The sequence below is a fragment of the Microcaecilia unicolor genome, chromosome 3 (genome assembly GCF_901765095.1).
Source record: "Microcaecilia unicolor chromosome 3, aMicUni1.1, whole genome shotgun sequence".
NCBI classification, from domain to species: domain Eukaryota; kingdom Metazoa; phylum Chordata; class Amphibia; order Gymnophiona; family Siphonopidae; genus Microcaecilia; species Microcaecilia unicolor.
The window spans coordinates 402,668,706-402,691,592 of record NC_044033.1 but is presented as its reverse complement, the minus strand read 5'-3'; the positions used below and the strand labels follow the sequence as shown (position 1 = coordinate 402,691,592).

General features: G+C 44.9%; 1 protein-coding gene across 1 annotated transcript in view; it reads right to left on the bottom strand.

Moving 5' to 3' along the window:
* CDC5L (cell division cycle 5 like) overlaps positions 1-22,887 on the bottom strand; it is a 253,851-nt gene that overhangs the window by 114,768 nt on the left and 116,196 nt on the right. Inside the window, exons 7-8 of the mRNA XM_030198760.1 lie at positions 19,068-19,212; positions 15,673-15,861 (exon numbers count right to left, since the gene is read on the bottom strand). Of these exons, the coding sequence (XP_030054620.1) occupies positions 15,673-15,861; positions 19,068-19,212 (334 nt within the window). The remainder of the gene's footprint in view (positions 1-15,672; positions 15,862-19,067; positions 19,213-22,887) is intronic.

Sequence of the window (22,887 nt, the reverse complement as noted above, 5' to 3'; positions counted from 1 at the left end):
TACAGCATCCACCACTGGAGGCCGGAGCAACTCCCCATCGAGATGCAGGATGGGATACAGCCGCACCATGGAACGGGCCACCTTGAACGGACGCTTGGAAGAAGGAGAAGGTGACCGTCCACACAGTTCCCATGGGCTGAAGAAGCCGACACCCCAGCCTTGCACATGCAAAAGACCTTGTACATAGCAAGAACTACCAAGCCCCTGGAGAGCTCCTGACCACTGCCGGGCCCACATTGGGGAACCATCAAATCCAGTTATGGGAGCTGTTCGCTGCTTCACTGAGGGACAGGATGGCGGTGGTTCCCACTGAAACTGCAGCCACGACAGTAACTGCGTCCCCAACCTCAGAAGAGAGTCTCCTAGGAACCCCTGATGCTCAGCCTGAATTTGGGATGCCGAAGAACAACATACCCGGCATACACAATATTTGCAGCTGCAATCCTCAAGGATTCCCTGGCGTGAACAAGCAACATACTTCTTCTGCCTGTTAGAACTCGTTATGGTCCAGTAAAGCCATGCAGACACTACTGCCGCTCAAGGGAACCTTCCCCCCACCGACAATGAAGCGTGACTCACAATAAGCACACTACAAGGGGAAGGCAACAAGTAAAAAAAATTTTGGGAGCCTGAAATTAGCACTCTGATTTCTTTACTTCAGGTTTTTTTTTTTTTTTTAAAGCTGTAGTGGCAGACCCCACTGCTCTCAAAGTTGGCTGTCTGCACCGAAGAAGAGAAGAACAGCTGAGGCAAATGCTGACCAAAGACTCCCAAAGGGAATGTGGGGGAGGAGGGAGGAACCCAGCCGAATGGGTTTAGCACCCATGGGGCTAAAGAGACCTCCGAGGACCTCCAGCGGACAGACGGCGCCAGCAGCACTGAGAGGGAACTAACAACAATCAAAATTAAAGACTCTACGGGCGGGGGAGGAGTTGGAACTTGCGGAAACAGAACTGGAGAGGGCAATTATATGGGGCACTATTAAAACTCTCCACCCCTCAGGACCGCTACATCAGACGCTGGGAGGAGGTACTCCACCAAACATTCACGAGGGAAAGCTGGGTAAGGGGATATAGATACTTGTTGAGGGCCTCCATCACCCAGCCAGTGGTTGAGAATGGATATAAAATATGGTACTGGTAGTATTATACACCAGATAGGTTACAAAAGATATATCCCAAGGTATCAGCGAACTGCTGGAGAGAATGCGGCATAAGAGGCACTTTTTTTTTTTACATTTGTACCCCACACTTTCCCACTCATGGCAGGCTCAATGTGGCTTACATGGGGCAATGGAGTGATAAGTGACTTGCCCAGAGTCACAAGGAGCTGCCTGTGCCTGAAGTGGGAACTGAACTCAGTTCCTCAGTTCCCCAGGACCAAAGTCCACCACCCTAACCACTAGGCCACTCCTCCACTCATTTATGCACATATGGTGGGAATGCCCCAAAATACAGAGATTTGGGGCACATATCCGGAAAATGGTATACCAAGTAACAACTGGGCAGAATATTGCCTACTGCATTTCCACCCAGGAAAATGTAAGACACATCAACATAAAATGGCTATTCAGATCTTCGCAGCAGCTAAACTATGTTACTATGTAAATTGACAGTAGCAAGGGCTTGGAAGCAGATAGAGATGCCACAAATGCAAGCTGTAAAAATTAAACTTGATTACTTGTACCGGATTTCGAAACTGACAGCACTGAGAAAAGGTCACTTACACAGGTTTCAACAAATTTGGCAACCATATGAACAGATGAAAGACTCTTTTACATCATCACCTTAAGTGGGGAGGCGGGGAGGGGGGGAGGAGTGGGAGAGGGGATGTTATAGCTGGTTTAGCGAACTTTGTTATGGAAGAGGAGGGTATCAAGATGTTTATATGTTCACGTCTGCAGTTAAGAATGGATGTATTTAATATGTCAAAATACAATAAAGAAATTTGATTAAAAAAAAAAAATTTAAAGACTCTCAAACCGGGACTGCATAGGTTAAACACAAACCACCACCTGCTAGAGACTGAGAACTACTGACTCTCAGGGGACTGGCACAGTACAGTTATAGGTGTTCTGAAGAGTTGGTGGTTCTCAGTCTCCATCTGCTGGTCAGAGTGCATAACCCTACTGTGCTGGTCTGGAGGGATACTATGAAATAGTTTTCTTATCCTCTAAATATGCCTTCTTCCCAAATAAATGCTCTCCTTTCCCCTTTAGGCCTAAAGCCTCCACACTATCCAAAATATGCAACAATGATTTATAAGAATGAATAACAGTTTCTTTTCTATCTCTTGGAACGTTTCCTAGATTGCTTATCATTCTCATTGTTTTATTACTTTATTTAGGGCTTAATATTATTTTGTATGTTTTGTTGGAATTGCTACTAAACCTGTGAAGTTGAGACTGGCTGGACAGTTACAAAAACTATGTTTTAATGAATGTTGAACCTAGAGAAACATTATATCCATCATGCCTTGAACCTTACATCTGTTCTTTATTTTTATTCACTTCAAGTAACTCTCTTGTTTTTCTTAGTTATATTCTGCAGGAGTAGTAAACTGTTAAAATATCGTACGACCCACAGAGGTTCTAGATAACTTAATATTGAAAAAAAGGAACCTCAAAGCTCCAAACAACACCCTAAGACTTAATAGTACTTGATAGTGTTGCTATTTCAGAAGTCCCGTTTCTATCATTGGTTCCACTCTATTAAAAGGTACAAGTTATTGTGGACTTTAAATTTGAGGCAAGATAATTTATTTATTGGGATTTATTAACCGCCTTTACGAAGAGATTCACCCAAGGTGGTATACAGTAGGTACAGTTTAAAATCAAACTTACAATTTTAACAGAATAATAGTAAAACGAACAAGTATAAACATAAATACAATGAAAGAGGAAAACTTGAAAACAGCAAACTGAAACCTAATAATAGGACTATGAAACATGATCAAAAATATATACATTTAACTGCATTAAAATTCAAATAACAGAAATATAATATGATGTGAACATAATAGTGAATGAATATCTAATAAGTACACAATTAGAACATTCAAATAACATTGCGATAATACTAATGCTTTTCTACAATACAGCTTACCATATAGCTGAGGGGAGAAATGCAGACATATAGATGGGGACAAAATGCGTGGTACAGAGTCAGTTGGAATAAATAAATGGGTGCCTAAACTAAAGGTAAGCTCTTTGTACTGTTAATCAAGATATAAGGAACTGGTCTACATTAAAGTGTGTGTAGCAAGCTAGTCCAGGTGCAGAATGGGTGTACAGTCAGTCATCCTATGTACTAAAGGCATGGGAGAACAGCCAGGCTTTTATCGGCTTCCTGAAATAGAGGTAGTCTCAAATTAGACATAGTCTCCCTGGAAGTGAATTCCGGAGTGTGGGGGCTACTCCTGAGAAGGTTGCTGGAAAGTATCACATTGTACAATTTCATTTCGTGAGGGGACAGTTTCTTAAAATTTGATCTATCAGAACATAATCTCAAATAAACAGAATCACTCCTGCAACAAATAAACCTTCCTTATGAGTATCTGCAAATTTACAAATCGGGACACACCGTTGCTTAGTACTTTCTGAACGTACACATTGTTTTGGCTGATATAAGAGCAAAGCATCTGAAAAATACTTCAGTACTATAGCATGATTTGTACCGGACTGTAGCTCCAAAACTCCTACTTATTTTATGTACCTTCCTGCTCAGGGTGTTTTATGTTATGGTCATCAGGGCAGTGATTTTCAACCTTTTTCATCTCACAGTTCAGTTACAAGGTGCAAAAATTGTCAAGGCACACCACTGAGACTAAAGCAGTGGTCAAAACCAATATTCAGCAGTACTGTCTGTCGAAGTGCTACTTAACTGTCTCTTAGACCACTCATCATGCTATAGAAGCCATGCTGAACATTGGCCCCTCATTATACAGAGCAGGATTTTGTCGTGTTTTCCATGTCTTTTAATATGCAGTAAAACGCCAATTATCCAGACTATCCTCTGCAGGGGGGTGGTCTGGATAATCATAAATCTGGATACTTGGAGAAAACTTTGGAATATTAAAATTGCTCACCAGAAGGATACGGAACCATCTGGAGCTGGATAGAAAGAAAGCCCCGCGAAGCTCCGCTGAGAAGTATGAGCCACATACTGATGCGCTTGCAAGTATATATGACGACGCATCGCACGCAGGCGTTCAAGATACAGTGGAGCTTCGTGGGGGCGTCTTTCTATCCACCTCCGGACGGTTCTGCATCCTTCTGGTGAACAATTTAAATTTTTCAACTATCTGTGAGAAAAAGAGATTGGGGGTGTGATGCCGGCTCCAGATAATTGGTGTTCGGATAATCGGCATTCTACTGTATTTGTAATTTTCCCAGAATTCAGCTGATTTGTTTCAAGCTTCAAGAGTCAGATTTTCAAAAAGCAGAGCAAAATATAGGCAAAAGTATTTGAGCAGAATGAAACTCAGATCTGGAGGTATGAAAATATAGGGGATTGCAGTAAAGTGAGTGTAAAATGAAGAAATGATGTATTAGTTCCACATGATGGAATCCTGGCATTGCATTTGCTAAGACAATGTTTGTTTGCTTTATTTCTCTTATACGTTTATATGTGAAATTTTAAAAAATATAAAACAAAGTGCAAGAAGCCTGCAGGTCCATTTGCTTCACCAGTTTTCAAGTAGCACATATTTTGTCAGAGCCAAGGTTTAATTTCCTGCAAGTTGAAGGAGGGAAACAAAATCCCCAGAAAAATTATTGTACAAGCATGCTTGTCTGTTCTCCAATGACCACATTTAAGAACTGGACATAAGTTCTGCAGCATTTTGATTTTTTTTTTTTTGCATAAGTTTATGTTTGCATGTTTGATTTTCTCAATTTTTTTTTAATTACAGAGGGTACATGAAAGTGAAGACTCATGCAAAACAATCTTGTCTGAAACTTGACAAGCAAACTCACAGAGTTTGTTCACAGTTTTCATCTAATTTTGACCTGTTCAAAAATCTGACTTTATATTGTTAAACTTTTTTGAAAGGATTTATCAAGGAATAGTCTATTTATGTGCTCAGCATTGGTGCCGATCGTACATAAGCACCGCCATACTGGGAAAGACCAAGGGTCCATCAAGCCCAGCATCCTGTCTCTGACAGCAGCCAATCCAGGCTTCAAAAACCCGGCAACCCCCCCCCCCCCCTCCCTACCAAAAAAAAAAAATTAATAATGTTCAATGGACTTTTCCCTCAGGAATCTGTCCAAAGGGAAAAGTCCATTGAACAATGCATTATTTTCACACTTACCACTATGATGGCAAACCATGGTTAACTGTAACTGTGCAGCAAGTCCTCAGAGTCCTCGCTTCAATAATCGAGCACAGCCACACTTGCTCTCTGCCCGGGCTGATGCAGCAAGGTTCACACTGACATATGTAACTAATCAGCAATACCTCTCACCACAAAACCCGAGCACTAACTGAAATTGAATCTCTGACACGCGCCAACTCCTAATGAAAATGGTACATGCCAAACTGTATTAAACTGTAGGCCACATTGAACCGACAACTTGACTGGAAAATGTAGAGTATAAATGCATAAATAAATAAAAATAAAATATGCATGGGCCAGCTGTATGTGGAGGTCGCCACATGCTTGCAACAGTAGATCAGGTGACCTCTGATGCTATTGGCCCAATCAGTGTGAGCTTGCTGCATCAGCCTAGGCAGAGAGCAAGTGCAGGGCTGCACTGAGTTATTGAAGTGAGGAGGAGGAGGCAGTACTTGGATGTCTTGGAGGACCCTGGGTAGGTAGGTGGGTCACTGAGAGGCTCCCACAGGAAACCCCTAGGAACTATCTCCATCCCCATGGGAACCCTGCAGGGGATTCCAGCGGGATTCCTGCAAACCCCATTCCCTTACAGCTCTCGACCATGATATGCCAGCTGAAAAATGTTGAGTTATGGAGATGTTTTCAGTTTTACTCAATTTTTTAAAGAAGATTGCCAGTACAAATTCAAATTATTTGATATTTAAAATTGTGTTATGTTGCTCAATGCACTGATATCAATGCAGATCGTGGTTGCAACAACAAAAATAAAAAGTATAAAACAATGAAAAACCTATTCAGATGGGGTTTTTTTTTTTTTTTTTTTTTATAGTGAAAAAAAGATGAAAATGGTCCTGCCTCAGAAAACAGTCTTTAAGCACAATACAAATTTTATTCACTGTATTCATAGAAAAATGCAAACAATGGGTTTTGCAGAAGAAAGAAAACTAAGGTGGTACTGCATGAAACTCAGCACAGAAGGTTCCACATGTGTTTTTGTTTACCATGATAGGAAGCATAAAAGAGATCTTTGGGTTTTTTTTTTTTTTTTACTTTTTTCCCTACCCTTAAATGACATCACCAATCCACGAGATAATGAAGATACTTACCTGTAGCAGGTATTCTCCGAGGACAGCAGGCTGGACATCACCACGCATGTGTCGTCGTCCGTGACGGCCCAGGAGCACCGGAAATTAACAAAAAAAGTTCTAGAAATAGCGCGACGGGCGTAGGGACAACGCACCGCGCATGCGCGAGTGACTTCCCGCCCGCGACACCAGCGCGCTTCCCTCAGTTATATAACAAGCAAACTAGAACAGAACAACTCCTAAGGGGAGGAGGGAGGGTTGTGGTGATGTCCAGCCTGCTGTCCTCGGAGAATACCTGCTACAGGTTAAGTATCTTCATTTTCTCTGATGACAAGCAGGCTGGAGATCACCACGCATGGGGTACTCCTAGCACCCAGGATCACTCAAAACAATGAACAGTGGTCAATTGGGCCTCACAACAGCGAGGACATAACTGAGATTGACCTGAAAACAAATATAACTAAGTGAGACTGCAGCCTGGAACAGAACAGAACAGAAATGGGCCTAGGAGGGTGGAGTTGGATTCTAAACCCCAAACAGATTCTGTAACACCGACTGCCCAAACCAACTGTCGCGTCGGGTATCTTGCTGAAGGTAGTAGTGAGATGTGAATGTGTGGACTGATGACCACGTCGCAGCCTTGCAAATCTCTTCAATGGAAGCTGACTTTAAGTGAGCCACTGACGCAGCCATGGCTCTAACATTATGAGCCGTGACATGGCCCTCCAAGGTCAGCCCGGCTTGGGCATAAGTGAAGGAAATGCAATCTGCTAGCCAATTGGAGATTGTGCGTTTTCCAATGGCAACCCCCATCCTGTTGGGATCAAATGAAACAAATAACTGGGTGGACTGTCTGTAGGGCTTTGTCCGCTCCACGTAAAAGGCCAATGCTCTCTTACAGTCCAAGGTATGCACCTTGTCCTCACCAGGGCAGGTATGAGGTCGGGGAAAAATGTTGGCAAGACAATTGACTCGTTCAGATGGAACTCCGACACCACCTTCGGCAGGAACTTAGGGTGAGTGCGGAGGACTACTCTGTTATGATGAAATTTAGTATAGGGAGCATGGGCTACCAAGGCTTGAAGCTCACTGACTCTACGAGCTGAAGTAACAGCCACCAAGAAAATGACCTTCCAGGTCAAGTACTTCAGATGGCAGGAATTCAGTGTCTCAAAAGGAGCTTTCATCAGCTGGGTGAGAACGACGTTGAGGTCCCATGACACTGGTGGAGGTTTGACAGGGGGCTTTGACAAAAGCAAACCTCTCATGAATCAAACAACTAAAGGCTGTCCAGAGATAGGCTTACCCTCCACACGATAATAAGCACTAATAGCACTAAGTTGAACCCTTACGGAGTTGGTCTTAAGACCAGACTCTGACAAGTGCAGAAGGTATTCAAGCAGCGTTTGTGTAGGACAAGAACGAGGATCTTGGGCCTTGCTATCACACCAGACGGCAAACCTCCTCCATTTAAAAGAATAACACTTTTTCGTGGAATCTTTTCTGGAAGCAAGCAAAATTCGGGAGACACCCTCAGAAAAACCCGAGGAGGTGAAATCTACGCTCTCAACATCCAGGCCGTGAGAGCCAGAGACTGGAGGCTGGGATGCAGAAGCGTCCCCTCGTTCTGAGGGTTGGAAAACAGTCCAATCTCCATGGTTCTTCGGAGGATAACTCCAGAAGAAGAGGCAACCAAATCTGACGCGGCCAGAATGGAGTAATCAGAATAATGGTTCCGCGGTCTTGCCTGAGTTTCAGCAAAGTCTTCCCTACTAGAGGTATGGGAGGATACGCGTACAGCAGGCCTGTTCCCCAATGAAGGAGAAAGGCATCGGACGCTAGTCTGTCATGGGCGTGAAGTCTGGAACAGAACTGAGGGACCTTGTGATTGAGTGGCAAAAAGATCCACCGAGGGGGTGCCCCACGCTCAGAAGATCTTGCGGACAACAGCCCTGTTGAGCGACCATTCATGAGGTTGCATTATTCTGCTCAACCTGTCGGCCAGACTGTTGTTTACGCCTGCCAGATACGTGGCCTGGAGCAACATGCCGTGACGGCGAGCCCAAAGCCACATCTGGACGGCTTCCCGACAAGGGGCGAGATCCGGTGCCCCCCTGCTTGTTGACGAAGTACATGGCAACCTGGTTGTCTGTCTGAATTTGGATAATTTGATTGGACAGCCGATCTCTGAAAGCCTTTAGAGCGTTCCAGATCGCTCGCAACTCCAGGAGATTGATCTGAAGACCTAACTCCTGAAGGGACCAAGCCCCCTGAGTGTGGAGCCCATCTACATGAGCTCCCTACCCCAGAAGAGATGCATCCGTCGTCAGCACTTTTTGAGGCTGAGGCATTTGGAAGGGTCATCCCAAGGTCAAATTGGATCGAACTGTCCACCATATCAGAGAATTGCGGAAAGCGGTAGACAACTGGATTGCACCCTCTAGATCCCCAAGCAGCTTGATACCACTGGGAAGCTAGAGTTCACTGAGCTGATCTCATGTGAAGACGGGCCATGGGAGTCACATGAACTGTGGAGGCCATATGGCCCAGGAGTCTCAACATCTGCCAAGCTGTGATCTGCTGAGACGCTCTCGCCAAGGAAACCAGCGACAGAAGATTGTCTGCCCTCGCTTCGGGGAGGTAGGCATGAGCCATCTGCAAGTGCAGCAGGGCTCCTATGAACTCTAGTCTCTGAACTGGAAGAAGGTGGGACTTTGGGTAATTTATGACAAACCCTAGTAGCTCCCGGAGTTGAATAGTCATCTGCATGGACTGAAGAGCTCCTGCCTCTGAGGTGTTCTTCACCAGCTAATCATCGAGATAAGGGAGCACATGCACTCCAAGCCTGCGTAGCGACGCTGCAACAACTGCCAGGCATTTGGTAAACACCCGGGGCGCAGAGGCGAGCCCAAAGGGCAGCACACAATACTGATAGTGCTGTGTTCCCAGACGGAATCGAAGATATTGCCTGTGAGCCGGAAGTATCAGGATGTGTGTATAAGCATCCTTTAAGTCCAGGGAGCATAGCCAGTTGTTTTCCTGAATCATGGGAAGAAGGGTGCCCAGGGAAAGCATCCTGAACTTTTCTCGAATCAGATATTTGTTCAGGGCCCTTAAGTCTAGGATGGGACGCATCCCCCCGGTTTTCTTTTGCACAAGGAAGTACCTGGAATAGAATCCCAGCCTTTCTTGCCCCGGTGACACAGGCTTGACCGCATTGGCGCTGAGAAGAGCAGAGAGTTCCTCTGCAAGTACCTGCCAGTGTGGGAAGCTGAAGGACAGAGCTCCTGGTGGGCAATTTGGAGGTTTGGAGATCAAATTGAGGGAGTATCCCCGCCAGACTATTTGAAGAACCCACTGTTCGGAGGTTACAAGAGGCCACCTTGCCAGGTGCCCTTGGCCTGGATTGGCCGCTGTCTTGGACAGGATGCTGGGCTCGAAGGACCCTTGGTCTTTTCCCAGTGTGCCATTACTTATGTACACCTTTGGTGAAAAAATTTCAACCTCCCCCCGACCGGTAGATCGTAAGGCACGGATACTTTTATTGTGGCTATGCTCGCCTGGAGCCAGTCAAAAGCCTGTCCCTTGCTTTTGCTGGGGAGCTGCAGGGGCCTGTCGAGGCGCACGCTGTTGACGTGAACGAGTGCGCTGGGGTTGAGCCTGAGCAGGCTGGCGGGAAGGTGGATTGTACCTACGCTTATTGTAAGCATAGGGAGCATTCCTCCTTCCCCCGTAAAAACGTCTACCTGATGAGGTAGATGCTGAAGGCGCCCGGAGGGAGAGTTTGTCGAATGCGGTTTCCCGCTGGTGGAGCTGCTCTACCACCTGCTCGACTTTCTCGCCGAAAATATTATCCCCCCCGGCAAGGAACATCAGCAAGCCGCTGCTGGACTCGATTGTCGAGATCAGAGGCATGCAGCCATGAGAGTCTGCGCATCACTATACCCTGAGCAGCGGCTCTGGATGCCACATCAAAAGAGTCGTAAGTACCCCTGGACAGGAATTTACAACACGCCTTCAGCTGCCTGACTACCTCCTGAAAAGGCTTGGCCTGCTCCGAAGGGAGCTGATTGACCAAGGCCGCCAGTTGCTTCACATTATTACGCAAATGAATGCTCGTGTAGAGCTGGTAAGACTGAATTTTGGAGATAAGCATAGAGGACTGGTAGGCCTTCCTCCCAAAAGTCCAAAGTCCAAGCTTCCCATCCCGGGAGCGCCGAGGCGAAATCTCTCGTACTTTTGGCTCTCTTGAGAGAGGAATCCACAACCCCAGAGTCATGAGGCAACTGGGTCCTCATCAACTCCGGGTCCCCGTGATTCCGATAATGGGACTCAACCTTCTTAGGAATGGTGGGGTTAGATAATGGTTTCATCCAGTTCCTTAATAATGTCTGTTTGAGGACATTATGTAAAGGAACAGTGGATGACTCCTTAGGTGGCGAAGGATAGTCTAGGACCTCGAACATCTCGGCCCTGGGCTCATCCTCAGTTACCACCGGGAAGGGAATGGCCATAGACATTTCCCGCACAAAGGACGAGAAAGACAAACTCTCAGGGGGAGAAAGCTTTCTCTCTGGCGAAGGAGTAGGGTCAGAGGGAAGGCCACAAGACTCCTCAGAAGAGAAATATCTTGGGTCTTCCTCTGCCTCCGACGAGGCCTCTCCTTCGGTATTGGATAGGAGTTCTCTGACTGCAGTCCGAAGCTGAGCCTGTCTCGATGCCGAGGAGCTATGTCCTCGATGGTGATGCCAAGAAGTTGCCTCCCGTGCCGGCGGCAATGATGCTCCCTCCATCAATGTCGACGGAGAGACAACTTGGGTGGCAGCCGAGGCCGTAAGTGGCACCTACGTCGAAGGCCTCACCACAGGCGGGGAGCCAGCCGCCGCATCTATCAATGATACCGTAGGCACAAGCACCCCCGGTACCGGAACAGACGGTCACAGCAGCCCTTCCAGGAGCCCTGGAAGAATGGCTCGGAGGCGCTCTTCAACAGTGTCTGTCGAGAATGACTCCTGCACCGATCCCACAGTCTAAATCAGAATCTGTCGAGGACGAAGAGGCGGTACCGGGCTATCCGGAGACTGGCGCATCGACGCCTCCTGAATGGAGGGTGAGTGGTCCTCCCGGCGTTGACACTTTACGGGTGCCGAATCCCTCGACGCCCCGGAGCTCTCGGTACCGTGACGAGAAGGGGACCGATGACGGTGCTTCTTTGCCTTCGCTTGAGGCACGTCACCGGTACCCCTCGTTACCGACGAGGAGGACGTGGAATCCACACGCCTCCTCGGGGTTGGGTCCAAAAGAGGTCTGTCCCGATGGGCCTGTACTGCAGGAGCCCTCGAGGCAGGTGGAGACCCACTCGATGGCTCACTGCTGCCAGCGTGCAAGGGTCTCTGGACAGCCATTACCTGCGCTCCTGAAGTTGATGCACTCTCCCGTGCCGACATCGACACTGCCACCAACCTCGGTATCGCTGCCGACGTACCGGGCAAAGCTCGAAACAGACATTCCTGCTGAGCTTGTCTCGACGTTTGTGTCCACTTTTTAAGGCTAAGACACAATTTACACGTGTCAGGGCGATGTTCAGCCCCAAGGCATTGGATACACCACGCGTGAGGGTCGGTGCCTGAGATTGCCCGGTTGCACCGAGTGCACTTCTTGAAGCCGCTGGCGATCCTCGATGTCATTGATGGAAAAATAGCGGCGGCGAAATCAAAACTCGCGATGGTACCAAAAGTAGGGCACAAAAAAGGGGGAAAACCCATATGGGCGACCAAAAAGGCTGCACACGCACACGAAAGGAAACTTATAGAAGGGAAAAACTAAGAAATAAAGGAAACTTTTTTTTTTAAACAACAGAATAGCTCAAACCCGAGCTGTACACGAACGCGAACGAAGAAAATCGTCGAAAAGCCGGCTAAGCGAAGGCTCTTCTTCTCCTAAGGCAACAGAACCGCCGTAAAACAGCCGCTCTTGACCGCGGATAAAAGAAGACTGAAGCGGGACTCTCGTGCATTGGGCGGGAAGATGGCCGCGCACCTGAGCGCTTGAAGGCTTTAGCAAGCTTTGTTGCTAGGAAGATTTTCCGGACCTGGGGCTGCCGTGGACGTCACCCATCAGTGAGAACAAGCAGCCTGCTTATCCTCGGAGAAAGTAACTTACTCAAGGTCAAAAGGAGGAATTTGAATCCTGGCTTCACTGGTCCTCATCCCACTGCTCTAACTAGTCTACTCCTTCATGCCTCTTCCTTTAGCAGTCATTAGGACTATGTAACCCCTTCTCCCTCAATCTTTCATTGGCTCCCAATATGCTTCTATTGCTCACTTACAAATAAATTCACTCTGCAGCTCTTCATTTCTCTTCTCTCTCCCTACATTCTTATTTATGAACTCTGTTTATATGGCCAAATCATGTTTATTTGTGCTCTTCTCCTCCACTGCTAACTCTGTCTCTGTTATACCATTTGCCTGCAATAAACTTCCTGAATCAATATGTCATGTTCCCCCTGTGGCCATATTCAAATCCAAATTAAAAACTCACGTTAATTTTCAACCCATAGAGAAGGGGGCAAGATGGCTGCCGGAAGGACCTAGTGCTTTTTTCTTGTTAATAGTGTCTTCCTAAATCCTTGAATGCCAAAGCGCCGGGGCAAGCAATGCACTTACCCCATAGTGCCTGCTGCCCTTACAGCCTATCCAATGGATTGCTTCCTCTCATTGGGACAGGAATCAAGGAATGTTGCTTCACTGCCAATTGGGGCAAAAGGAGGAGGTGAACCACCCTGTCTGTTTGAAGCGGATGTCACTAGGCTGAGCTACATTTACCACCATTGACACCGGTGCAAAGAGAAGCAGTAAGTGGGACCTTGACCTCTCCGGAAGGACTGGGGATGGATCCCATTTTGGGGACTGACCGTGGAGAGAATCTGCAGTCGAGAGGCTCAAAGTGTTGATGGCGTTTCAGCTGGTGGCCTCGAGGGAGGAGTTGATCCACCACAGATGGATTCTACATTACAGGAAACACTACTAAGCTGGTTCTACCTACCAAGCCTGAAAGTATTACAATGGATTTGATTTGGGTTGCTTTGGTGAGATTGGAGAACTCATTTTCTACTAAATTTTCTGCTTTATCTTCTCGGCTAGATCAGTACTTGGCTCGATTGAAAAATACAGAACAGGGCATTTCTGCTCTTGAGAAAAAAGTGGAACTAGCAGATAAAGTTTATCAAACAGTCTTGTCTTATGAAGGACAATACTTTAATTTATAACAAGTTAGAAAATTTGGAAAATACACTCAGAAGAAAAACGCCGAGGTTTATAAATTTTCCAAAATACCATCAGTTGCTCCTCATATAACTTTTAAACGTTATTTGTAAGAAGTTTTAAAAATTGCTGAGCAATCTTTTCCTCCTGTTGCAAAGATTTATTCTGTTCCATCTTTTGTTAAGAAAGATTCTTCTCAACCTATTGCCACAGAGTCTGAAGTTTCCTTTGATCAGTTGAATGTGACTCAAACTATGGAGGATGAAACTTTTGGTATGAAATCTGCAACTTTGATAGTAACTTTGGTATTGGATCCAGACCGAGACTGGCTACTCAGATTTATTTTTGAATTATAAGGTTAGAGTTTTTCCCACTGTGGCAAGGTCAACACATAAGCAACATTAGCAACTCCTGAAACTGAGACCTAAAGTACAACAGTTGGGAGCACTTTTCTGGCTAAATGTTCCTTGCAAATATGTTATAAAGTTAAACTCAGTGAAATATGTTTTCTTTGATCCGGGTCATCTGACCACTTTTTTGGACTCTAAATGTGTTGTCTCTCCTCGTCTTTCGTTTCCTAGGCCAGTAACATCTACTCCGTAGCGTAGTTTAAATAAGCCTGATGTTTGCTTCCTTGTCTTTTCCACTATGTGTCTTTATTGCCTTGAATTGTACCTTGCTTTCTCTTCCCTTTTTTTTGTGGGCTTTAAATTTGAGGCAAAACAATTATCCTATATAAGAAGTTTACCTTTTGTACTTAGCTTATTGTTAGTTTATAAGTACAATGTGATTGTCTTCAATTTTTTTTTCTGTATCAAGAGTATTCTTGGAATTCACTTTGAAATGTTTAAAAAAAAAAAAAAAAACCCCCAGCCCATAGCATTTTCTTAAACCTCAGCCACCATGAGCTTTTTATACCATAATATTCAGTGCTGAACCACACATGGATACTGGGATTTAATACTTGGGTTAAAGAAACCATTAACACTTATCCAGGTACCGGCAATCATCAGACCGTCACCTGGATAGTTACCCTGTTAGCAGACTGAATAAGGCCACTAACTTACTCCAAGCTCTGCCTCCATATTGCCCCAGAACTACCTGGATAGTGCCAAAGCAATCTAGCCAGATATTCAGCATTATTCATTTAATGTCCCTGAAAATCCAGGTATGGACCCAATCGGTCGGACCTATCCAGGTAAGAGCTGTTCCTACTCGGATAATTCCTGCTGAATACTAACCCCTCATCTTTTTGAAGTTGCTTTTACATCTTGACCATTTTTCTACAAATACATTCTCCTAGAACTCTTGTTGATATGCATGGTTGCCTTGATTAGGCTATAAGCTCACTAGAAAAGGGACTCTCTCTTAAGTGTACCTGTACAATGCTGCATATGCCTGGTAGCGCTTTAGAAGTAACCTGTAGTAAGAAAGTCATTGTTAAATGTTTTAGTGTTTATTGTAAGAATCCACTCTCTTTCCTATAGTTGCAATTTTAATCTCTTTTTGATGTCCACTGTATCTTCTTTTAATAATATACTTTGTTAGAACTGTATTACTGACCCAAATAAATGAATCGCTTGATGATTCCAGTATTTTAGTTATGTGGTCTGTAAGTGACTATTTGGAAGCTGTGTGACACCCTCCCAAATTGTTCCGCAGTTGCAGGGTCTCCAGAAACCATCAATAGTTTTTAGGCAGTTACCTGCCCAGAGACAAGCTAGAAACCCACTGGCCAATGGGAAGTTACTAGATCATGGGGCAAGTGAACAAATGAGACCTGTGCAGTGTTTGATGGGATGTTCAAGCGATAAAGGGTTTAACACCTGGTGGGCAGTGAGAAAAAGTTATGTGACAAAAACCCTAGACCTGATTGCTGTCTAATTCTCTTGCATGCTGTGGTGACTAAGAACAATGCATTACAAACCCAACAGTACCTTTCATACACAGGAAACATCTCTCTCTTGCATGTGTGCTGGTCATCTTACCTGCAATATCCTGTCCTGTGCTACTGGAGTTTTAGGGGTTCGAAGGGCAATGCTGCTGTTGGTCATGCTATATTCAGACAATAGAGTGCTGGATGCAGAATTGGTAATTCCTGATTCCTCAGCTGTTTGGCGTGCAATCTCACTTGCTTGGCCTATTTTCACAACTTCTTCGAGTTCTGTATCTGAAATCTTCAAAAAGGGAAGAACCATGAAAGCATCCATTAAAGATGTTCTGTACTGTATAGTTAAAGCACGGCTGAACAATAACAGTTGCGACTTATTTCCTATTGTATTCCAGTTTTTACTGCTATTAATAAGCAGCAGTAACGAATACAGAAATAATTAAATAAATTGTTCAAGTGTCTGTTTTTAAGATCACTCCGAGTACTATCCTATGTTCAACCAAACATTAAGAAAAAAAAATAGCATGTTGCCTTTTAAATACATAGTATTTTTCCTAGCATCAGTTCTGGCTAAAACGTAACACAATAAATCACCAAGGGTATTTCAGTCAAACTACTCAACTGGCTTACAATCCTCCCTTAACCTGATTCAAGAGGATAAGGAGGACATCACTTACCACATATGGGGGACATCATCTGATAAGAGCCTGGCACAGACACTACCCAGCATTCCAGAATCTTCAGAAGCCTTTGGCAGAACTATGATGTGCATGTGTGGGAGATATTCCCACAGTCGCCCAATTCACTCACTTGAAATCAACATTTTTTTTTCTTCTGTAGAGCAGAGCGGTCGTATTCTTGCCGGATCTCCTCAGCCCAAGATTTTTTTCTTATCTGATACCTTCCCTCATAGTACATGGGACCTTTCTTCATTATTTTGTTCACATTTTTTTTTTTTTTACAGTTTCCTAATCCCCTTCTAGTTTCCATAGGGTTTTTTGTTTTGCCTTTGTGCAGCTCCATCACTCCTCTTAGGCCTGAGCACCCATTGGGTATTTTTTTTTTTTGTTTCTTGAAAAAAAATTGAGCCACTTGATCTTTGCATTGATGTCCCGAGCCCTTGATTTTGCTTCAATGTCCCTTAAAACTCCCAGTGGTTTTAAGAGGGTGTTCTTTGTGCTGCAAAGTCATCTCTGTGACTGACCCTCAAAACTGGTGCTTGCCGTGCCTAGGACCTGACCAATGTCTTGTCTCCTCTGTTCTAAAATGCAGAAAAAAAAAACAAAAAAAAGAGTTGTGAGGCCCAGCGTGAGAAAGTTTTGGCGCTCACTGACATCAGTTCCCATGGGTGGCGGAGCTGCATTGGACACTGGGGTCCACCGGCAGCAAGGTGATCTCCCTCTGCCTCGACATTGAGCACCGGTAGGGTCCTGTAGGATACAGCAGCATTGGACCCAACACTGAGGACATGCCAGGGATCTTGTTGTCATGCACTGACTGAAGGTGAAGGAGCACAGACTTCAGACCATCTTGAAGCATAGTGCCTGAAGAATCAGCACCATCGATACCCGAGAAGCATTGGTGCTGAGAGGATCATTCTCCCTTCGTGGAGTTGATGCCAATGCACCAGTCTCCTCACCACCACCATCCTTCCATTTCAGCTTCATCACCCTCAAAGGCTGTCCCCACAACATCAGCTTTGCCTTTACTGATGCTTGCCCCAAAGGAGTGGCTCAGGGCCCCCTTGCAGGAGGAGTTGGAGCACAAATTGGATTGTCATGATGCCAAAACCTCAAAAGCTACAATGCCAACCATAGCTCCACCCCAAATGATCCTAGAGGCCCATTCTCTGTCTGTCACCCATTCTTCAACACCGGTGCCTCAAAAGGTACTGGTGCGGGAAGAGACACTGCTCCTATTCAGCCTATCAGAGAAAGGAAACTCCCCTGATGTCCAAGAAATGATCCGTCCCTAAGCACTCTTGCTAAGAATCTGAATACGAGTCCAGCAGACCAAGGCATCCGAAGACTCAGCCTTCTCAGGACTATTTCACCAAGTGTGGCTCAGACCACTCTTGGGCGTCTGAGGTCAAACCAGCAGAGTTCTTGGAGGAGAGCTCCCTTGATCTCCCTTCAGACCCCTCCCCACCTCAAGAAAAAGAAAGTCTCCCCCTGGAGAAGCTCTCCTTTGTCAGTTTTTTTGACAGAGATGGCTATGGTCGTCCCCTTTGATTTAGAGGTTGAAGATGAACCCAGGGCTGAAATGTTGGATGCATTTGACTATGAAGGATACCCCCTAAGGAAGCTGTGCCAGTGCCTGTGCATGGCATCCTTCGAGCAGCACAGATGAGGAATTAAGAGACACCACCTTGACTGCTTACTTGACTACCAGTCCCATGTGAGCGAGCTGGGCAGGAAAGCACCAGCGCATGCACTGCACAGTGCTGCCAAAGTCTTTTGAAGATTCTGGAACATTGGGTAGCACCCATGCCGAGCTCTGTGTGAAGATGTCACCCACATATGATAATGTGTGTCCTGTTGTCCTTGGAGAACACCTACTACAAGTGACTAAACTTTGTTTTGTCTTATACTCAATAAAACTGCAGTTTATTCCATGAGGAAAAAGAGTGAATTTCCCCCAGAGTTTCTTAAATAACTACAATAATAAAATTACTGTAAACGTTTTTAGGAAAAAAAAAAACTGTAGGCAGTCCATAAAAGCCTGACATTCAAAAAAATGACTTGGGAATCTTTAACATCACTCTGACAAATCAAGATTTCAGAGTATTCCCCTGCTCATTAAATAGAGATCCACTGTATATCCAGTTAAAGTTCACCTGATAAACACAGAAACATAATATATAACTGCAGAAAAAGACCATAAGTCTATCCAGTCTGTTCATCCAAACCAACTGATCAGCTCTACAATCAACTGCTTTCCCTCAAAGATCCTCAGTGCTTGTCCCATGATTTCTTCAATTTAAATACATCCTTGTCTTCATCACCTCCACCAAGAGGTTGTTCTATATTCCTTTATATTAATTTTTACGGGATATTCCACATCTAAATTTTGGTTCCAAGCTGACATGAGCTGTTTGCAATCTCTGACATAAGCAGTGTCACCATAAGCACAGGTGCTCAATTGTCAAAGAAATTCAGTAATAAGGACTGGGTACCATTTGTAAATGACAGAAGGCATCACTGCTTGCAGCATGTACTTCTGTAATAGTTCACAGAAGGTAAAAATTTCTTTAAGCACTTTAGCATGCACCTTAGCATTGTCAGTCACCATTATTTACTATTTGGTTCTTTGTGAGAACTCAATTTACTTTGAACAACATGAACACATTAATTACGTTCTCTGACAGCTAGGGTTGTTAAAAATTCCATCTTTTTATTTATCTGGTACAGTGCAATTCAGCTTCAAGCAAGGAGTTTCTCTTCCTGATGTTTTACCTTTACATATGGACTATGCTTATCTGCTAGCACTCACCTGAGGAGAAGGAAGCACTAACTTGCTGCGCTTTTTAGTGAACTCTGAAATTCCAGTGGTCTGGAGAATGGCTGATGGCAAATCTGATTCTTTTTTCCTTTTGATATTTTGCTTGTCTTTCTTGCGTTCTTTACTTTCTTTTTCACTGCCAAAACACAATTGCCACAAGTGGTTAAGAAGCGTGTTTAAATACTACTTATCCAGAAAGGAAAGCAATTCAAAACAGAGAAAACTAAGAAATATTTATCAAAGGAAATCCTGACAAAAGTCAGAGAGAGAGAAAACAAAAGGTGCTTACCTGTAACATGTTTTCCATAGACAAGTATGTGACACCTCATAGCACCAGGAAAGAATAAATCTCTCTGAGCATAGGCAGCCCTTCCTATATAGTGGTCTGCTATTTGCATGTTACTTCCGGAAAAAAGCCCTGCTTAGCATGCATTTGCATGCTAGTTGCGGTCAGATCCCGCGAGCACATTTGCTTCACACACTCAAGGGCTCTGATCATGGGTTTACAGGGAGGTCTCTCTATTTCGTCTGTCCCTCTGAACTTCGTTGGCTCCACCATTCAGCCAGCGGACTCATTCCGCTATGTAGGAATTATATTTGATTCAAGTTTCAAATTTGCACCTCAAGCCACCAATATATGTAAAGCAGGGTCCTTCATCCTTCATCAACTATGTGCAGTGAGTCGATACTTCATCTGTTTTCCATTCACTAATCCTAGTGCTTCTAACTTCATTGGACTATTGTAATATTGTTTATCTTGGTTGCACCCAGACTACCATTAAGTGACTACAATTCCTACAAAACACAGCTATCTGTTTGCTATGCCATGCTCACTGCCGACACCATGTTTCGCCTTTGTTCCAACAGTATCACTGGCTTCCCATCCAACTGATTATACTTGCTTTTAAGGCACATAGGCTAGGACTCCCTGAATATTTATCCTCCTCATCATTCCATATTCACCGGTGTGAAAATGATGAGGCTATTGTGAAGATGAAGCTCCCACCTCAGGATCCCAGGTCCCTCTTTCACTCAGGGTGAGCTGGTTCTCAGTATGCAGATTTTATGCAAATTAGTCTACTACCCCTTTCTACTCGGGGTGACCTGGTTCTCAAAAAGGCAAACATAGTCAGGTCTCATCAACAGGATTTTCTCATACAAATCTTTATTCCAGCCTCTGGGGCACACTTCTTTTAGCTAAAACACTTTCACAAGCTTAAACAGTTCTTCCAGCTTAACCATTTCTTCCTACTCAGTGCAATCTTCCAGCTTAAACATTTCTTCTTGCACAGTTCAATACCCAACAGATTTCTTCCCCCTGAGCCCTCCCACACAGGCATCTGGGCTTAGTACTAACTCAGTCCTGGACACACAGTCCTTCCTTGTAGCACACAGTTCTTATTCTTGATACTCTAGGGCCTTCTTACCCCAGCCGTATTAACTCAGTCCTTCTTTGTAACACACAGTTCACCACCAGGCCATAGGGCTCAGCCAGTACTTTCCATGGGGATCTTCCTGCCTCAGCTACCAGCTCTCTTCTGCAGCGGCTAGCTCTCCCTTTCCCCCTCACAACTCAGGGGGGGTATTAAGTGGTTAATGGCCAAACAGGACCCAGCCCCTAACCTGCTGCACCTGTTTCCACCCCCAGGACTCTCCCCGGTCCTAGCGACCTCCAGCTATACATCCCCTTACTGGCTCCCTTTAGTGACTCACCCAGCCCTTCTCCCTGGACATTTTAGGGGAACAGCGCCCTCTAGGGGCCTAACCAGGGTAGGATAGCCTCTTCCTTATCACACCGGCCAGTCCTCTCTGTTCCCTGATTGACCACTGCCTGTCTTACCTGGTCCTAAGTCATTACAATCAGAAATAACAAGACATCGTGATTTCTTCTTTGCTGCTACCTTCCATTGGAATTCACTTCATTTGCATCTCCGCACAGAACCTTCACTCAAGAATTTTAAAGCTGGCCTGAAGGCCTGGCTCTTTGTCCAGGCCTTTGGTTCATCTGGTGTATAGCAGCTTTAGGGCCGGATGCTGTAGCTCCTCCCCCCACCCCATTTGCATTATTCCCTATTCAGCTCTGCCTTTCTACTATCCCTCCTTAATTGTTCTCTGCTTTTAGCCCCCCCCCCCCCCCAAAGTCTTCTTTTTCCTCCTTCCCTACTCAGTGTGATTAATCCTCTGTATACTTGTCATCCTGTAAGCTGGTTATTTTCCTATCGAATATTGTAGTTCCTTTCTGATAACTTTGATTTTATTGTACAACACCTAGATCTGCCAGTTAGGCTTGGCGGCATAGCAAATATAAACTTGGCCTACACTTTCTGTCCTCAAGGCCTACTAACAGGTCAGGTTTTGAGGATACAATAGCAATACAATAGCAATAATAAGCTTGGAAATCTCTCTCATGCATGATTGTTACAGTTGTCTGGATCTTGCCGCATCTGAGTAAGTTGAAATGATGTTCAAGCCATCATGCAGTGGCTTTTTTCAGGGTATGCTGTGAGGTCTAAACATAAGAACAGCCAAACTGGAACAGACCAATGGTCCATCTAGCCCAGTATCCTGCTTCCAACAGTGACCAATCCAGGAAACAAGTACCTGGCAGAAGCCCAAATAGCAGCAACATTCCATGCTACCAATCCCAGGACTCATCCTCCAGGAGCTTGTCCAAACCTTTTTTAAATCCAGATACACTAACTGCTGTTACCACATCCTCCAGCAATGAGTTCCAGAGCTTAATTAATTTTTGAGTGAAAAATAAGAACATACATAAGAGTAGTCATACTGGGTCAGACCAATGGTCTTCCTAGTCCAGGATCCTGTTTCCAACAGTGGCCAAGTCAGGTCACAAGTACCTGGCAGAAACCCAAATTGTGGCAATATTCCAGGCTACCAATCCCAGGGAAAGCAGTTGCTTTCCCATGTCTGTCTCAATGGCAGACTATGGACTCTATTCATTAAGTGAAAAAATATTTCTTCCTATTTGTTTTAAAAGTATTTCCATGTAACTTCCTCAAGTGTCCCATAGTCTTTGTACCTTTGGAACGAGTACAAAATCGATTTACTTCTACTTGTTCTACACCACTCAGGATTTTATAGACCTCAATCATATCTCCCCTCATCCGTCTCTTTTCCAAGCTGAAGAGCCCTATCCTCTTTAGCCTTTCCTCATATGAGAGGAGTTCCATCCCCTTTATCATTCTGGTCGCTCTTCTTTGAACCTTTTCTAATTCCGATGTATCTTTTCTGAGATACGGTGACCAGAACTGAACGCAATACTCAAGGTGATGCATTTGCCAGCCCCCAACAACCCAAACTGTGGATCCACAAACAGGTAGAAAAAGCAACGGCCAAAGCCAAAAGGATGCTTGGGTGCATAAAGAGAGGCATGACCAGCAGGAAAAAGGAGGTGATAGTGCCGTTGTATAAGTCTCTGGTGAGGCCTCATTTGGATTACTGCGTGCAGTTCTAGAGACCAAACCTACGGAAAGATATAAACAGGATGGAGTCGGTCCAGAGGGCGGCTACGAAATTAGTAAGCGGTCTTGAATACAAAAATTATAGGGACAGGCTTATCAACCTCAACATGTATATGCTGGAAGAGAGGAGGGAGAGAGGAGACATGATAGAAACGTTTAAATATCTCAAGGGCATTTATGTACAGGAAGAGAGCCTTTTCCAAATGAAGGAGAGCTCTGGAATGAGGGGGCATATGACAAAGTTAAGAGGGAATAGGCTTAGGAGTAACCTAAGGAAGTATTATTTCACAGAAAGGGTGGTGGAGGCGTGGAATGGCCTCCCGGTGGAG